This window comes from Ptychodera flava, chromosome 11 (genome assembly GCF_041260155.1).
Source record: "Ptychodera flava strain L36383 chromosome 11, AS_Pfla_20210202, whole genome shotgun sequence".
Classification (NCBI taxonomy): domain Eukaryota; kingdom Metazoa; phylum Hemichordata; class Enteropneusta; family Ptychoderidae; genus Ptychodera; species Ptychodera flava.
The window spans coordinates 31,401,761-31,414,114 of NC_091938.1; the positions used below are offsets into that span (position 1 = coordinate 31,401,761).

At 37.3% G+C, this 12,354-nt stretch overlaps 1 protein-coding gene across 1 annotated transcript in view; it reads right to left on the reverse strand.

Moving 5' to 3' along the window:
* The window catches only part of LOC139144098 (adhesion G protein-coupled receptor L4-like), a 44,949-nt gene that overhangs the window by 11,357 nt on the left and 21,238 nt on the right, over nucleotides 1-12,354 (reverse strand). Inside the window, exons 7-13 of the mRNA XM_070714771.1 lie at nucleotides 10,109-10,273; nucleotides 9,127-9,237; nucleotides 8,231-8,325; nucleotides 6,675-6,863; nucleotides 6,153-6,221; nucleotides 5,184-5,304; nucleotides 74-223 (exon numbers count right to left, since the gene is read on the reverse strand). Of these exons, the coding sequence (XP_070570872.1) occupies nucleotides 74-223; nucleotides 5,184-5,304; nucleotides 6,153-6,221; nucleotides 6,675-6,863; nucleotides 8,231-8,325; nucleotides 9,127-9,237; nucleotides 10,109-10,273 (900 nt within the window). The remainder of the gene's footprint in view (nucleotides 1-73; nucleotides 224-5,183; nucleotides 5,305-6,152; nucleotides 6,222-6,674; nucleotides 6,864-8,230; nucleotides 8,326-9,126; nucleotides 9,238-10,108; nucleotides 10,274-12,354) is intronic.

Consider the following 12,354-nt stretch of genomic DNA (forward strand, 5'->3'; position numbering starts at 1 on the left):
GTCGTATTTTGGAGCATCGTTGCCTAAATTACCTCAATCTTTGAGTATCTTATTTGACTATCAAAAGACTAACCTGCATCGTTTGTTAATTTCAACGAGGGTAGAACGGCATCGCTCACAGATGTCGAGTCAACACTTCTAGCGACTCTGGAACTCTGTCGATATTTCACTTGCAATGTTTCCATGCTATTGTAGCCAGCAGATAACAGATACGCTTGATACTCTGTGCCATAAGAAAATATATTAACCGTGGTAGTTTCCAAGAGGAAATAAAAACTGAAAAGGGGTAGGGTTGTCAAGAAACCGAGTTGATGATATAAAGTCTATAACAACACTTTATTTAGTGTTCCGTCCTAAATTTTACCTTCATTTTTGTTTGTTTGTTTGTTTATGTATTACTATTGAAACTCCATGGACAATAAAGGTCATGATGACAATCAATTACGTAACAGGAACATGGACAAAGTACCAGTTATAATAGCATATATACGACACACCGATTGTTATTCATCTATGTACGGTCATGGTGTATAGTCTTTTCTCTGATAGCGCTAAAAACGTGTTAGAATTCATTGCACTTAAAAATTTCATGAAACTTCAGGTGGTTTTTTTTTTTTTTTTTTTTTATAATATTTTTTATTTTATTTTATCAATAACAAAGACAAAGACTGGCAAAGACTGTTACAAAAGTCTAAACCAAAGGCAAAAAAGAAAAAACTACAGATACTGCAAGGACAATATTGAAAATGGATACATTCATTGTACAGAGCTGGTTTCATTTTCAGAGAGATAGGAGGAACTATGCGGCAAATTCCTTCCATTTGTCTTTATAAATAGACACTGTGTTCTTTCTTTTTGAAATAAAAAATTCTAGTCTTTGAATATGTCTGACTTTAATTCTCAATATCTGAAACGTTGGTGCTTCTTTTTTAAGTTTACAGTCATAAATATACTTTTTGTACACCAGTACTATGTTATTGAGTAAATCTGACCAATTTTTTTCACCCAAAATAATCTGTCTTTGTGTTGGATTGTTTGGACAATATAAAGTTGTGTGCCATAATTTGCACATATCATTCCATACACTTTTAACAATGTCACATTCCACAAACAAGTGAACAATTGTCTCAGGGACTAATTGACAAAAAGTGCATAGGTCTGAACTTACTAAATGGGACTTCATTTTAAAAAGCGATACATTTGTATAAATAATGTTGTGGTTAAGTCTCCATTGAAAATCACGAAGTGTACTACAGATAGTTACTTTGAAAGGCATTTGTATATAAACTTCCAATCTAAATCCTCTTGGAAAATTCTGATAAAGAAAAATTGACTTCTTGGACTGACAAAATAAGAATCAGATATCATATCTCGAAGCAATTTTGAAGAAGATTTTCTAAGTGAAAGCGACAAATTCTGACCATGTACCATAACAGCATTTTCAGGTCGCACACAAACTGCTTGATGAATTTTCAGGTATTTAGGTATAGCAGATATTAGCCCTTGCCACTGTAAAAAGTTAATTTTGTTTATCCCAAGATTTCTAAAGAAATTCCAGTCTTTAAAATTGCCTTCAGAGGTAAAAATATCTGCGATATAGAGAATTCCAAGTTTGTAGAAGTCATTTAAAAATATACTTTTCCCATTAATCAAAATATTTTTGTTATTCCATATTATTTCAAAAGGTGGGGTAAATCAATTTGTGAAAAGGAATTCCATAATTGTAATATTTCTTTCAAAAAAGGAGGACATTTTACACCAAGTGCCTTTAGTGAGTAAGTGCACTTAAAGATAAAAGGTCCACCAACTGGTTTCAAATAGTAATCAAAGACCAATTTCCAAGGATGGAAACGTGAGAAAAGATAGTGTTTGACCCAGGTCACTTTTAAAGCCTTTTGCAGAGCAACTATATCCAACATTCTGAGTCCACCTTGGCCTATGTCACCTATCATAGTGTCACGTGCTACTCTATCGTGACCCTTCCATATAAAGGAATAGATTTTAGAATTTAAAATTCTTAAATCTCTCTGATCAACATTGATGTGAGAGAAAATGTAGACAAACTTTGGAATAACAAGGGTCTTTACAATTTGCAACCTACCAATTAGAGAAAGGGAACGTCCTTTCCAACAGCTTAGAACATTTGATAACCCTTCAAATGGTGCACTCAAATTCATTTTATATGCAGCTACAGTATTATAAGAGAAAAAAACACCCACAATCTTAATAGGCGACATAGGCCATTTCACCCCGAACGGTCTATCCTTACAATGCTTTGATTTTCCTAACCACAGTGCTTCAGTTTTATCAAGATTCACATGTAAACCAGAAATCACAGAAAACTTTGTGAGGAGACAAAGGAGGTTATTTCGCTGACTGTACGTCACTGAGAAAACATGTTAAATCATCCGCATACGCTGAGCTCTTAATTTCTTGGTTCTCTACTAAAATACCATGAATGTTATCGTCATATTGCATTTTTACCAAAGAAGGTCCAAAGAAATAATAAAAAGAATTGGAGAGAGTGGGTCCCCTTGTCTAACTCCCCTAGTTAAATTGAAATATCTTGTAGAAAGACCCCTATTCATAACACAGCTAGACGGATTTTTATAGAAGGTATATACCCACTTCATAAGTGAAGGGCCAAAATTAAAAATTTCGAGGGATTTAAACATAAATTCCCATTCGAGGCTATCAAAAGCTTTTTGAAAATCAATTGCCAAGAGAATACCTTCAATATCTGTGTCTTTAGTAAAGTTCATAATACCATCAATTAAACGAATACATTGACCAATTGTTCTATTTTTTACAAAAGCTGTTTGAGCCATGCTGATAATACTATCTAGCACTTTATCCATCCTATTGGCAATACATCTAGCTGCTATTTTATAGTCAGTATTCAATAATGTAATAGGACGCCAATTAGAAATATATCTCTTGTCTTTCCCTTTTTTTTCAACTAAAGTAATGACCCCTTGTGATTGACTTGTTGACAATTGCTCTTTTTCATAAGCTTCATTTATAGAATTTATTACGTACTGTCCGAGTTGACTCCAGAAAGTTTGATAAAATTCGACTGTTAAACCATCGTTTCCAGGCGTCTTGTTTTTGTTCATATTTTGCAGAGCCAGAGTGGCCTCTTTTAAAGTAATTGGACCTTCACATAATAGCTTATCACTGGTTTTAAGACTAGGAATATGTTCTCTGACAAAAACAGCATCTCCTATTGACTCACCCCGTTCCTGAAGTCGAGTAGTGTAGAGCCTACAGTAAATGCTAAAAATATGAGTTTGGATTTCTGCAGAGGATGCCAGCAAATTATTAGAGGATGTCAGCACATTGTCAGAAGAAACAAAAAGCTGAGTTATAAGTGATTTTTGGCATTATAACGTTCGAGTCCCAAAAAATATTTGGAATTCTTTTCTCCAAATTCATACCAATCAGCACATGAACGGATGAAAGCACCCTCTGCAATATAGTCATATTCTATTTTTAGGGCTTCTTGAACAGTTTCCAATTTAGCAGGCAAGTCATTTGAGTTATTATTACAAATCTCAATGTCAATATCCCTAAGTTTAGATTCCAAAGAGCCAATTAACTCTCTCCGTTCTGTAGCTTTTCTTTTTGAAAACCGAATTGTGGTGTCCTAATTTTAAACTTGATATATTCCCAAGCCCCTTGCTTATCATCTGGATTGTGATACTCATTCACCCATTGTTGAATACTACTGCTGACAAGTCTAATATACTCAGAATCATAAAGTAAACTATTGTAAATTTCCAAAGAGAGGTTCCCAGTCGACACCGATTATCTGTAATAGAAATAGTGATTGCACTATGGTCTGATAACACATTTGGTATGATATCACAATAATTCACTGTTGTTTGTAGAGAGCCACTCACTAAAAAGTAATCCAATCTACTCTGAGTCAAGGAAGGACGTAATCGACGCCATGTATAACGTTTCACACAGGGGTTTCTGGTTCTCCATATATCAATTAGATCAAACTCCAACAAAATATCTCTAAAAATATTAGCGGAATTATTCCACATTCTTGATTTTAACCCTGACCTATCAAGCTCAGGATTTTGGACAAAATTGTGATCTCCACCCCAGATTATCTCACGTTCTGGATCTAGATGAAGATCCTTTAGCATGATGAATAAATTTTCCAAAAAGCTGGCATGAGAGTTCTCAAAATTTGGTCCATAAGTATTTACAAGGAGAAAGGGCTTGTTATTGATATCAATAGAAATAATAATAATTCTTCCTTCTGAATCACGGCTAACTTCATTGATAGTAAAATCTAGGTTTCTAATAATAGTAACAACTCCACGGCTACTAGAGGTGCCATGGGAGAAGATATAATGGCCTGGGAGAAATTTTGACCATCTTTTCTCATCCTCATGGGTTGAGTGCGCCTCCTGGATCATAATAATATTATATTGCGCCTCTTTCAGCCAGTCAAAAACCCTCCTACGCTTCCTCCCTTCCCCCAATCCTCTGACATTTAAACTTATTACTTTAACCATTTTCAGAAAATCTCCATGAAACAATTAACAAACTTCAGGTGGTTTTGTACATTTCGTCCAAGTGAAACTTGTAGCACACTCATCGTTTTAACCCTCTCCGGAGTAGGTGGCGTGAATATTGTTCCAAGAAGAGATATTCCCTTAAAGTAGTAAATGCCATGTGCTGCTACCCGTGTTATCCATTACCAACCGGGATTGGATTGGCAGAAAATGGTTTTTCCCTACAAGTTACTATAATTTGAAAATTGAAAACAATTACCAGTAGGTCATTTAAATACATTGCACATTGCATATTGTTTCAATTCATCATGTGCCTGGTTTGGACAAGGATTGTCCTTCTAGTTTAGAACTTTTGGCAGATGTTTAATATCTAATATATCTGATTGGTGAAATTTGTACCAGTACTGCCATTTGCTTTTAGTGGTTCAGGGTAGTTAAAATTAATTTTGTTAACAAAAAGATTTCTCACAGACATCCTAAAGTTTTCCCTGAGCAAATATGGACATTGAACCAGTTTCGAAGTCATATTGTCCGATTTAAACACATGTTCCTTGCCTGCAAGTAAATCTTGCAAATTTTATCACTTTGAATGGCAAAGCATTTCGAGACAGAGATTATATTTATGGTTTCATCAATTTACATACTACTTACCAATATTTGCGTATGTCAGATCGATGGTTAGATTGTATTGCCGGATGAAATAACTTACACCCTCATCAAATGTTTCCAAAGTCTCAAACACAGCAGCTGTACCCATGTCGACACCTTTGTTCTGTAAACATGGTTTAAAGGAAATTTACTTTTGATTGTACAGGGGTATGGGTTTGGGTCCTGCATTGGTCACTTTTCATTCGTCACTGAATACATTACAAAATTTCGTATGGTAAGTCATTTCAAATTTACACTTTTTTGGCTTTGCATCATTCCTATGATTGATCCTCACTACCAAAAACTGATTCGTAAGTTGTTGATTGTGCGCGAGACCCCTTTGAATGCTAAAGGATCCATAGGCTGAAAGGTTAGGTGATGAGTCTTACTCACCATCAAAGCTGAATAGAATGAAGGGTTGCCCCCATCTAAGAGACAGGATCGCGCACATTGAGCCAACTGATCCATTAGCTCAGTTGGTATAGCAACCGAAATGTATTCGGGGTTTTGGGTATATGTAAAAACAGTGTTTTCTGCCTCGAAATCGCTCTCAAACGAGCATTGCTACTATTTTTCATGGTCATCTTTATTCACTGAGGTGTACACATTTCACCCTTCAACATATCAATAGCAAGCAAGGCTGTATTGGATTCCAGCAATGGTTATTACCAAATTATGATTTTTGTTCATTTTAATTTGGAAAATTACTGATACAAAGAAGCAGCCCGAACAAATTGACCCCCTAGCAGTGATTTACCGACCATTGCCGATAGCATAAGCTTTCCTTTTGCTAATGTCTTTCTCCCCCTCGGAATCTACCATAATAGATAAACAGAAGCTGGATGTACAAATTAACGCCCCCAAGCTTAGTTTATTGACAGTTACCAAGGCATGTGCTTTATCAATACTTGTGTCATTCCCTTTTCCCGCAATCTAATATGAATGGATAAACAAAAGGCCTGTCATACTCACCCTATGTATATTTTGCCATCGTTTCTCGTTACGTTTGTCGAGCACGTCACTTGCAATTTTCACAAAATCCTATTGATACAAATACGCTACATTTTTAACTTTACGACGCAACGTAAATGTCCCAAAATATCAAATAGTAAGTATACCTTAAAATTCAACAGACGGCTAAGAACGGCCAAGAGTGTGTACAACATTATCATCAATCTCTGAAAAGAAGTGCGCTCAAAATTCCGATACAGTCAAAGCTTAAGCATAACAATGCTGAATAATCGCTTGATTATCTGTCGTGAGATGTCACCTTTTACGGTGTAGTTAACGTTTAAGGTTGTGGTTGGAGATTAATAATTATAAAAGTGTACATCACACCATATGTCTAGGACAGTTTTTGCAACATTTATTTTAAAATTTAAATGCACTGATCTACCGAGAAGAAACTATAATCACGTTGACTAAAGTAATGAGAGCAGATAGGCTAGTCTACACACATCCTACTAAGTCAATGCTTGAAGACAGTACACTCACAAAAGAGAATTCCATCTTGCTCTCGGTACTTCCTTTTAATGAAAATGGCATTTGCTGCAGAATCGAGTCAAGAATGACGATCAATTTCAGGAGATCGCCTCCTTGTAAAACTGCGTTTTCAATGGATATCAATTGTGCAGTTTTGTTGACAATTTCTCCTGCTTCATCACTGGTATTAATGCCTTTGATCTGTATGACATGTAAAATATAATTTGTTAATAACGCTGTAATAAAAATACAAGTAATTTGACCCGTTACTGTACAACTCATCATTGAAAATACCAACATATCACGACGCACTATTAACCAAATTTCGTGCAGTAATCCCTTTATCGTACATGTATACATGTACTTTTGGTACTGTTTTCGAAGTGACGTGCCGAAAAAAGCAATAAAATCGGCAAACGTCAACCTTGCTTGCTCCTCGCTGTACTCATACAAAGTTGGCAATCCCATAACTTGTTTACATTATTCCGTTGTTATAGGCCAATCCACTTCCGGGAGAGGATGCGACACACTACCAGAGCGAAAAGTTTAAACATTAAGATGTCATCACAGGTTTTCACAATTAAAAGGACGATTTTTGTTTAAGTTTGGTACGACGGTAGATGTAAAGCTTAGGCCAGATTGTGTAAAATGAATGGATTTCCGTGTTGTGAAAATAAACTCGGTCATTAACGAAAGTAAAGAGGCCCGCCGAAAATCGCATCAGGCAGTGCTCGATCGATTGGCCGGCACGCATGCAATGTTGATGTAGTAGCAGTATCGGTCAGTTCACCTCCAAGAATTATACATGTCCTTTGACGGCCACTATGCCGGATTTGTAATTTAAAAAAAAATACTTTGTTAACGGCCAAGAAAAAACTTGAAGGGGCTTCTGTGCCAGGCTGAGCGTCATAAGTCGTTCATTGTACATTTTGGTGCAGAACAAATAATCGTTTCAAAGGTACATTGTCTGTTCATATAGTTTTGTGACTGGCTTGGGGCCATCGGTCACAAAAGTCGAAGCACTAGAAACGCAAGTCCTTACTTTAGGGAGGGGATACGCCTACAACGTGTTCAAAAATGTGAGTGTTCAAAAGTGGAATCCGCATGCTATTACTTCCCGATGTTCATACCAGTTTTAATTGTGAACATATAAAAAGGTAAAAGGTACCGTGGTTTCATCATGCTTTTTTATGATGAGATGATGTCGCTTTTGTTTAAAAAATGGCAGATAAACCATTTACCTACTATAAATACATCTATCAGAAGATCTAAATAACTAAAGAAATAAACAGCTCAAACTAGTGGTATTATATATCTTTGAGCATTCAAATCCAACAATGTGACATTTTTTTGCATTCCAATGACAGACTACAGGATTTACAATACGAAACGTTCCGCAGAAACTGCTTAGAATCTCTAAAATTTCAAAAGCAGTACTCTTGCCTCCCGGAATGACACAATAATTAGAATTATGCTTGTAGTGTGACTATTCTTTTGGTCATTTTAGTCACACTTCACCAATGGCAGTAGTTTTGAGTTTGTAAGTTGACGTTTCTTGAAATGCTTACCTCCTTCTCGATGTCGTCATATGTCTTGGTCGTACAAAATGTTGTATCTGGTTCCACCCATTCTCCAGAAACACTGCACTCTCGCATGACGACTCCTTCGTAAAAATATTTAAAAGTTTTTCACTTACACAAAATATGGGACATTTGTATGTTGTTAATACCATCTAATGCAAGTTACGAGATGCAAAGTTCTATGCAAATGAGAACAAGTGTTGCGAAGTGTAGCGAAGTTCAATCAACACTACAATAGAAAGTTGAATGGTTTAAAGCCTACTCTCTAGGTTTTACTACGTTTCCACTTTGACTTCGTCTCGTTGGCGGGCTTGCTCAAAAACGCGCGCCGCAGGAAATTAGAACGAAAAATGTCAAATTACTGATTGTAGAACAGAGTCGAGGTGAAAGAAATGCAGAAAACTTTATCCATGAAGAAATCCTCAAAATTTTTATACGGGAAAACGTCGAAAATCGACTGGGGCTGAGACACTTCCGGCAGCTAGCGGTTGCGTTCGATCGGTGGATCTGTCCGGCCAGATCGCGATCTCGGCGAAAACATGCCCAGGTGAGGAAACATTACAACGGGAGCACACGTAATTTTAAACTTTTATTACATATATGGTAACGCGATTGGTTCTTGCCTTAACCCTCATTACATAAACGGTACGCGATTGGTTGTTGCCTTCTATGCTATATTGAGGGATAACCAGGACTGCTTATCCTTTTGTTGAACAAATATCTCTTACTTCCTAATGATATGATATTTAGAATTTTTATCGGCAAATAAGAAAGCAACCGACAAGCGGTAGTCTGAAAACAAATTACCGGACACGTGCTTAAAATTTCAGACAACAGTTGTCTATATTTCTTCGGCGGAACCAAATAGATATCGTACTACATACCGTTTGAGCCAGGGCGACATTTATTCTGAGCAGAACAATTAGCTGCAGTCGTAGACCAAGTCACGTCGTTAACAGGGTCATACTCCGAGTTACAAAATATATTTTCTCCATCTGAAAAAGAGTGGGAATTATTCCACAGTCAGACAATTGATGTTGCTGCCCATGCTATTTAGACGAGCTCACTATGGCTTTTGAAAGTGAAATAGAAATTATCGATGTGATAATATTTTGGATGTCTTAAAATTGGGTTCATACACTTTTTCTATCGACGTCTTTCATTACCCCACCAAATTTCTTCAGTAGGAATTGTCGAGGCGCAGGAAGGTATGTTTTAATGAGAGCAAAGGCCAAGGACTAAGAAGAGTTCGGGAAGAGTGTTCGCCCTCTTGTTCAACAACATTGAGTCATCATATTGAATCAACATTGAATCATCATATTAATTATGATCACCTTTTCATTACATGAAATCTAAGATCCTAGGAGCTGATATATTATCTTAAGATCTGAACTATTCCATCAAGTATAATCAAACCCCATGGGAAATAGATGCAGATATGCATGATTGTATCTACCGGGCATAAAGCACAAGACACTCTGAAGTGTGATTGAGTTTGTACGGAAGACCGGTGATGTCATTAATATATAAATATGATAAAAAGACCTTTTATATGCATACGAAAGAATTAATGTCTTATTCTTTAACTTGTGAAATTACTCGGCGTTGACACAAAGGTCTGTAATTGGTGTGCAAAAAGTACTGTATTAGAGTATAACAGCTCGTATGTCCGTTGGCTTTTGACATGGACCTCTTTCAACACGAAGTATGGAAAGATCATCTGAATGAAAGACTGCATTTGGAAATTTTGAAACACCCACCAGGAACCCCTTTAAATCAACAGAACTCTTTTCGACATTCTTTCTGCACTTTCATATACGACCAAGACAAGGCGAATTTTATAAGAAAGTAATAAAATGTGTTTACCACCGCATTCAGTTTTGAAAACTTCTGGAATGCAGCCATGGTCACCATTCCTTTTGTAATCGGGTATGCATCTGCATTCATATCCGCCATCGTCGTTATTGAAGCAAACTTCATTTCTATTCTCAAAGTCACAGTCATGGGTTCCCTCTGCGCATTCGTCGATATCTGAAGCGGACAAAATAATTGATCAGCACAAAACAAATACTTAAAGTTCCTAGAACAATCATTGAATGTGGCAAGGCTTTACTGATAGCATCAATATACTATTAGGTTATCCGCTTTTGAGCCAAACACTAATGCTACCCATAGTCTATCAGGCAAATAAATGTGCAATGTCTATTCTTCCTCTTTAATTTATGTGCACTTAAACATTGTTCTCTCTCTCTCTCTCTCTCTCTCTCTCTCTCTCTCTCTCTCTCTCTCTCTCTCTCTCTCTCTCTCTCTCTCTCGTACATCATTGGTGACACAGAAACAGCCTTGTACGACGAACTTTTAAGTGCACTCAAAATACAAATCGAAACAGTATATGCATTTACAACATGGTACACATTCCCGATTTACAAAGTTGGATAAGGTTTGGTGTCAAAAAGAAAATGTCAGAGACACAAACACATGAACTTAAACAGGTTGCAATATGGATCAAAATTGTCGATTTTTTTTCGTAAAACTTGAGCAAATAGACCATACTACGTTGAAGTACTCTTCTTAGCTAAGCCTCTTACCAATCCCGGCATTCAAACACGTTCATTTTGATACGTTGCGGCCGCCTAGAAAAACTGTTTTGTAAACAAACTTTCAAAACAAAAACATTGGCGTTTCTACTGCGCACGTGACAAGTACCACCAAGAGTGATGACGTCTCAATAGAGTGCACGTTGGAGGGGCGATGTTGACACGATGACAGAACTGGACATACATAATGATAATTTATTGTAAATTTTGCGTTTGCCTAACTTTGGTGGCATCACAGTCTTTCAGAAATATAAGTATGTCGATATGATAAAGTGCAGCTCGACAAAAGATCGTGTAATTGATTTTTCTCACCGATATACACGTATGTCAGTGCCGCGCCGTGAGCACCTACTGTGTACGTTCGATCGATCGAGCGTCCAGACCACGTACACCGATCTGGTTGTGTTCACCGCGTACCTGACAGCGTTTCCGCAATCCTCTCCCCGTTGTATGTTGTTACATTTTTCATGTTAAAATGCGAGGTACTGGAGGTATCTGCACACTATATTTATTTGAAAGCTTTGCCCACTTCAGCATACGGTATCATCCACCACTGCAGAAGTTCGGCAGCTGTCTTGCCCCTCAGACTGGTCTTGCATGGCCATGTCAGCGCGTCGATCGACGCGTCGTAAATAAGACCATGCCATTAATGATGGAGACTGCAGTTTTTCTTTGTTTCCGAAAAATGCGTATTTGACCTGAAGGATATAGATTATCAATGAATGCTAACAGATCTAAGTTATTTCCTTGCGGAGGGACTAGGGGCGTGCGGGGGACTACGGCCCGGTTCATCACATTACAAATCGTTGCCCGAGGAAACATCGCTGGCTAGCGAAGTTGATCATCACACAGTGGCGACGTTGGTGTTTTCGCGAGAAACTGTAGACACAGTCTGCCTCCTCGACGTGGTGCAGTAGTCGCGTGTTACTCTTTTTTCTGGTTCCATCTTTCGATCTGACAAAACAATATTAACAAAGTTTATTTTGCCGACATTTTTGGCTAATTTCTTCCATTTTTACCAGGCTGAATCAGTAAGCAGAGACCCAGGGCGCGGGCAGAGACCTGACCGCTTTCCCGTTGGAAGGCTAGCTGGGCACGTTGACACGATGTTGCTATTTCGCAAACCGTTACCATGCACCAAATGCGCATGCGTATATATTCAAATAGTAAAAATGACGTTTCAAATTCTGTGCTTTACTCTCGCAATCAGTACGTACCAAAACAGCAATTTATTCGGTAATTAAATCAATTTACTCAAATTAGAGCCATCCCCGTGTTCCTGTTAATGGTCGAATCTGCAAATGAAACTGTCATGGATTTTTCTATAGGGGTGCCTAAAGTTAAATCTTCGAAATTTGAACGTCAATTCTGATCCATATTGCAACTTTAAACGTAGGGTTCAGTGATTCATTTCAATGACAGCAGCAAACACAGTTGTCAGCCCACTGCAAACAAAGTGAATATGATATACAAGAAAAAATTAATAACTAAATCAAGCGAATGGAAATCAAATTG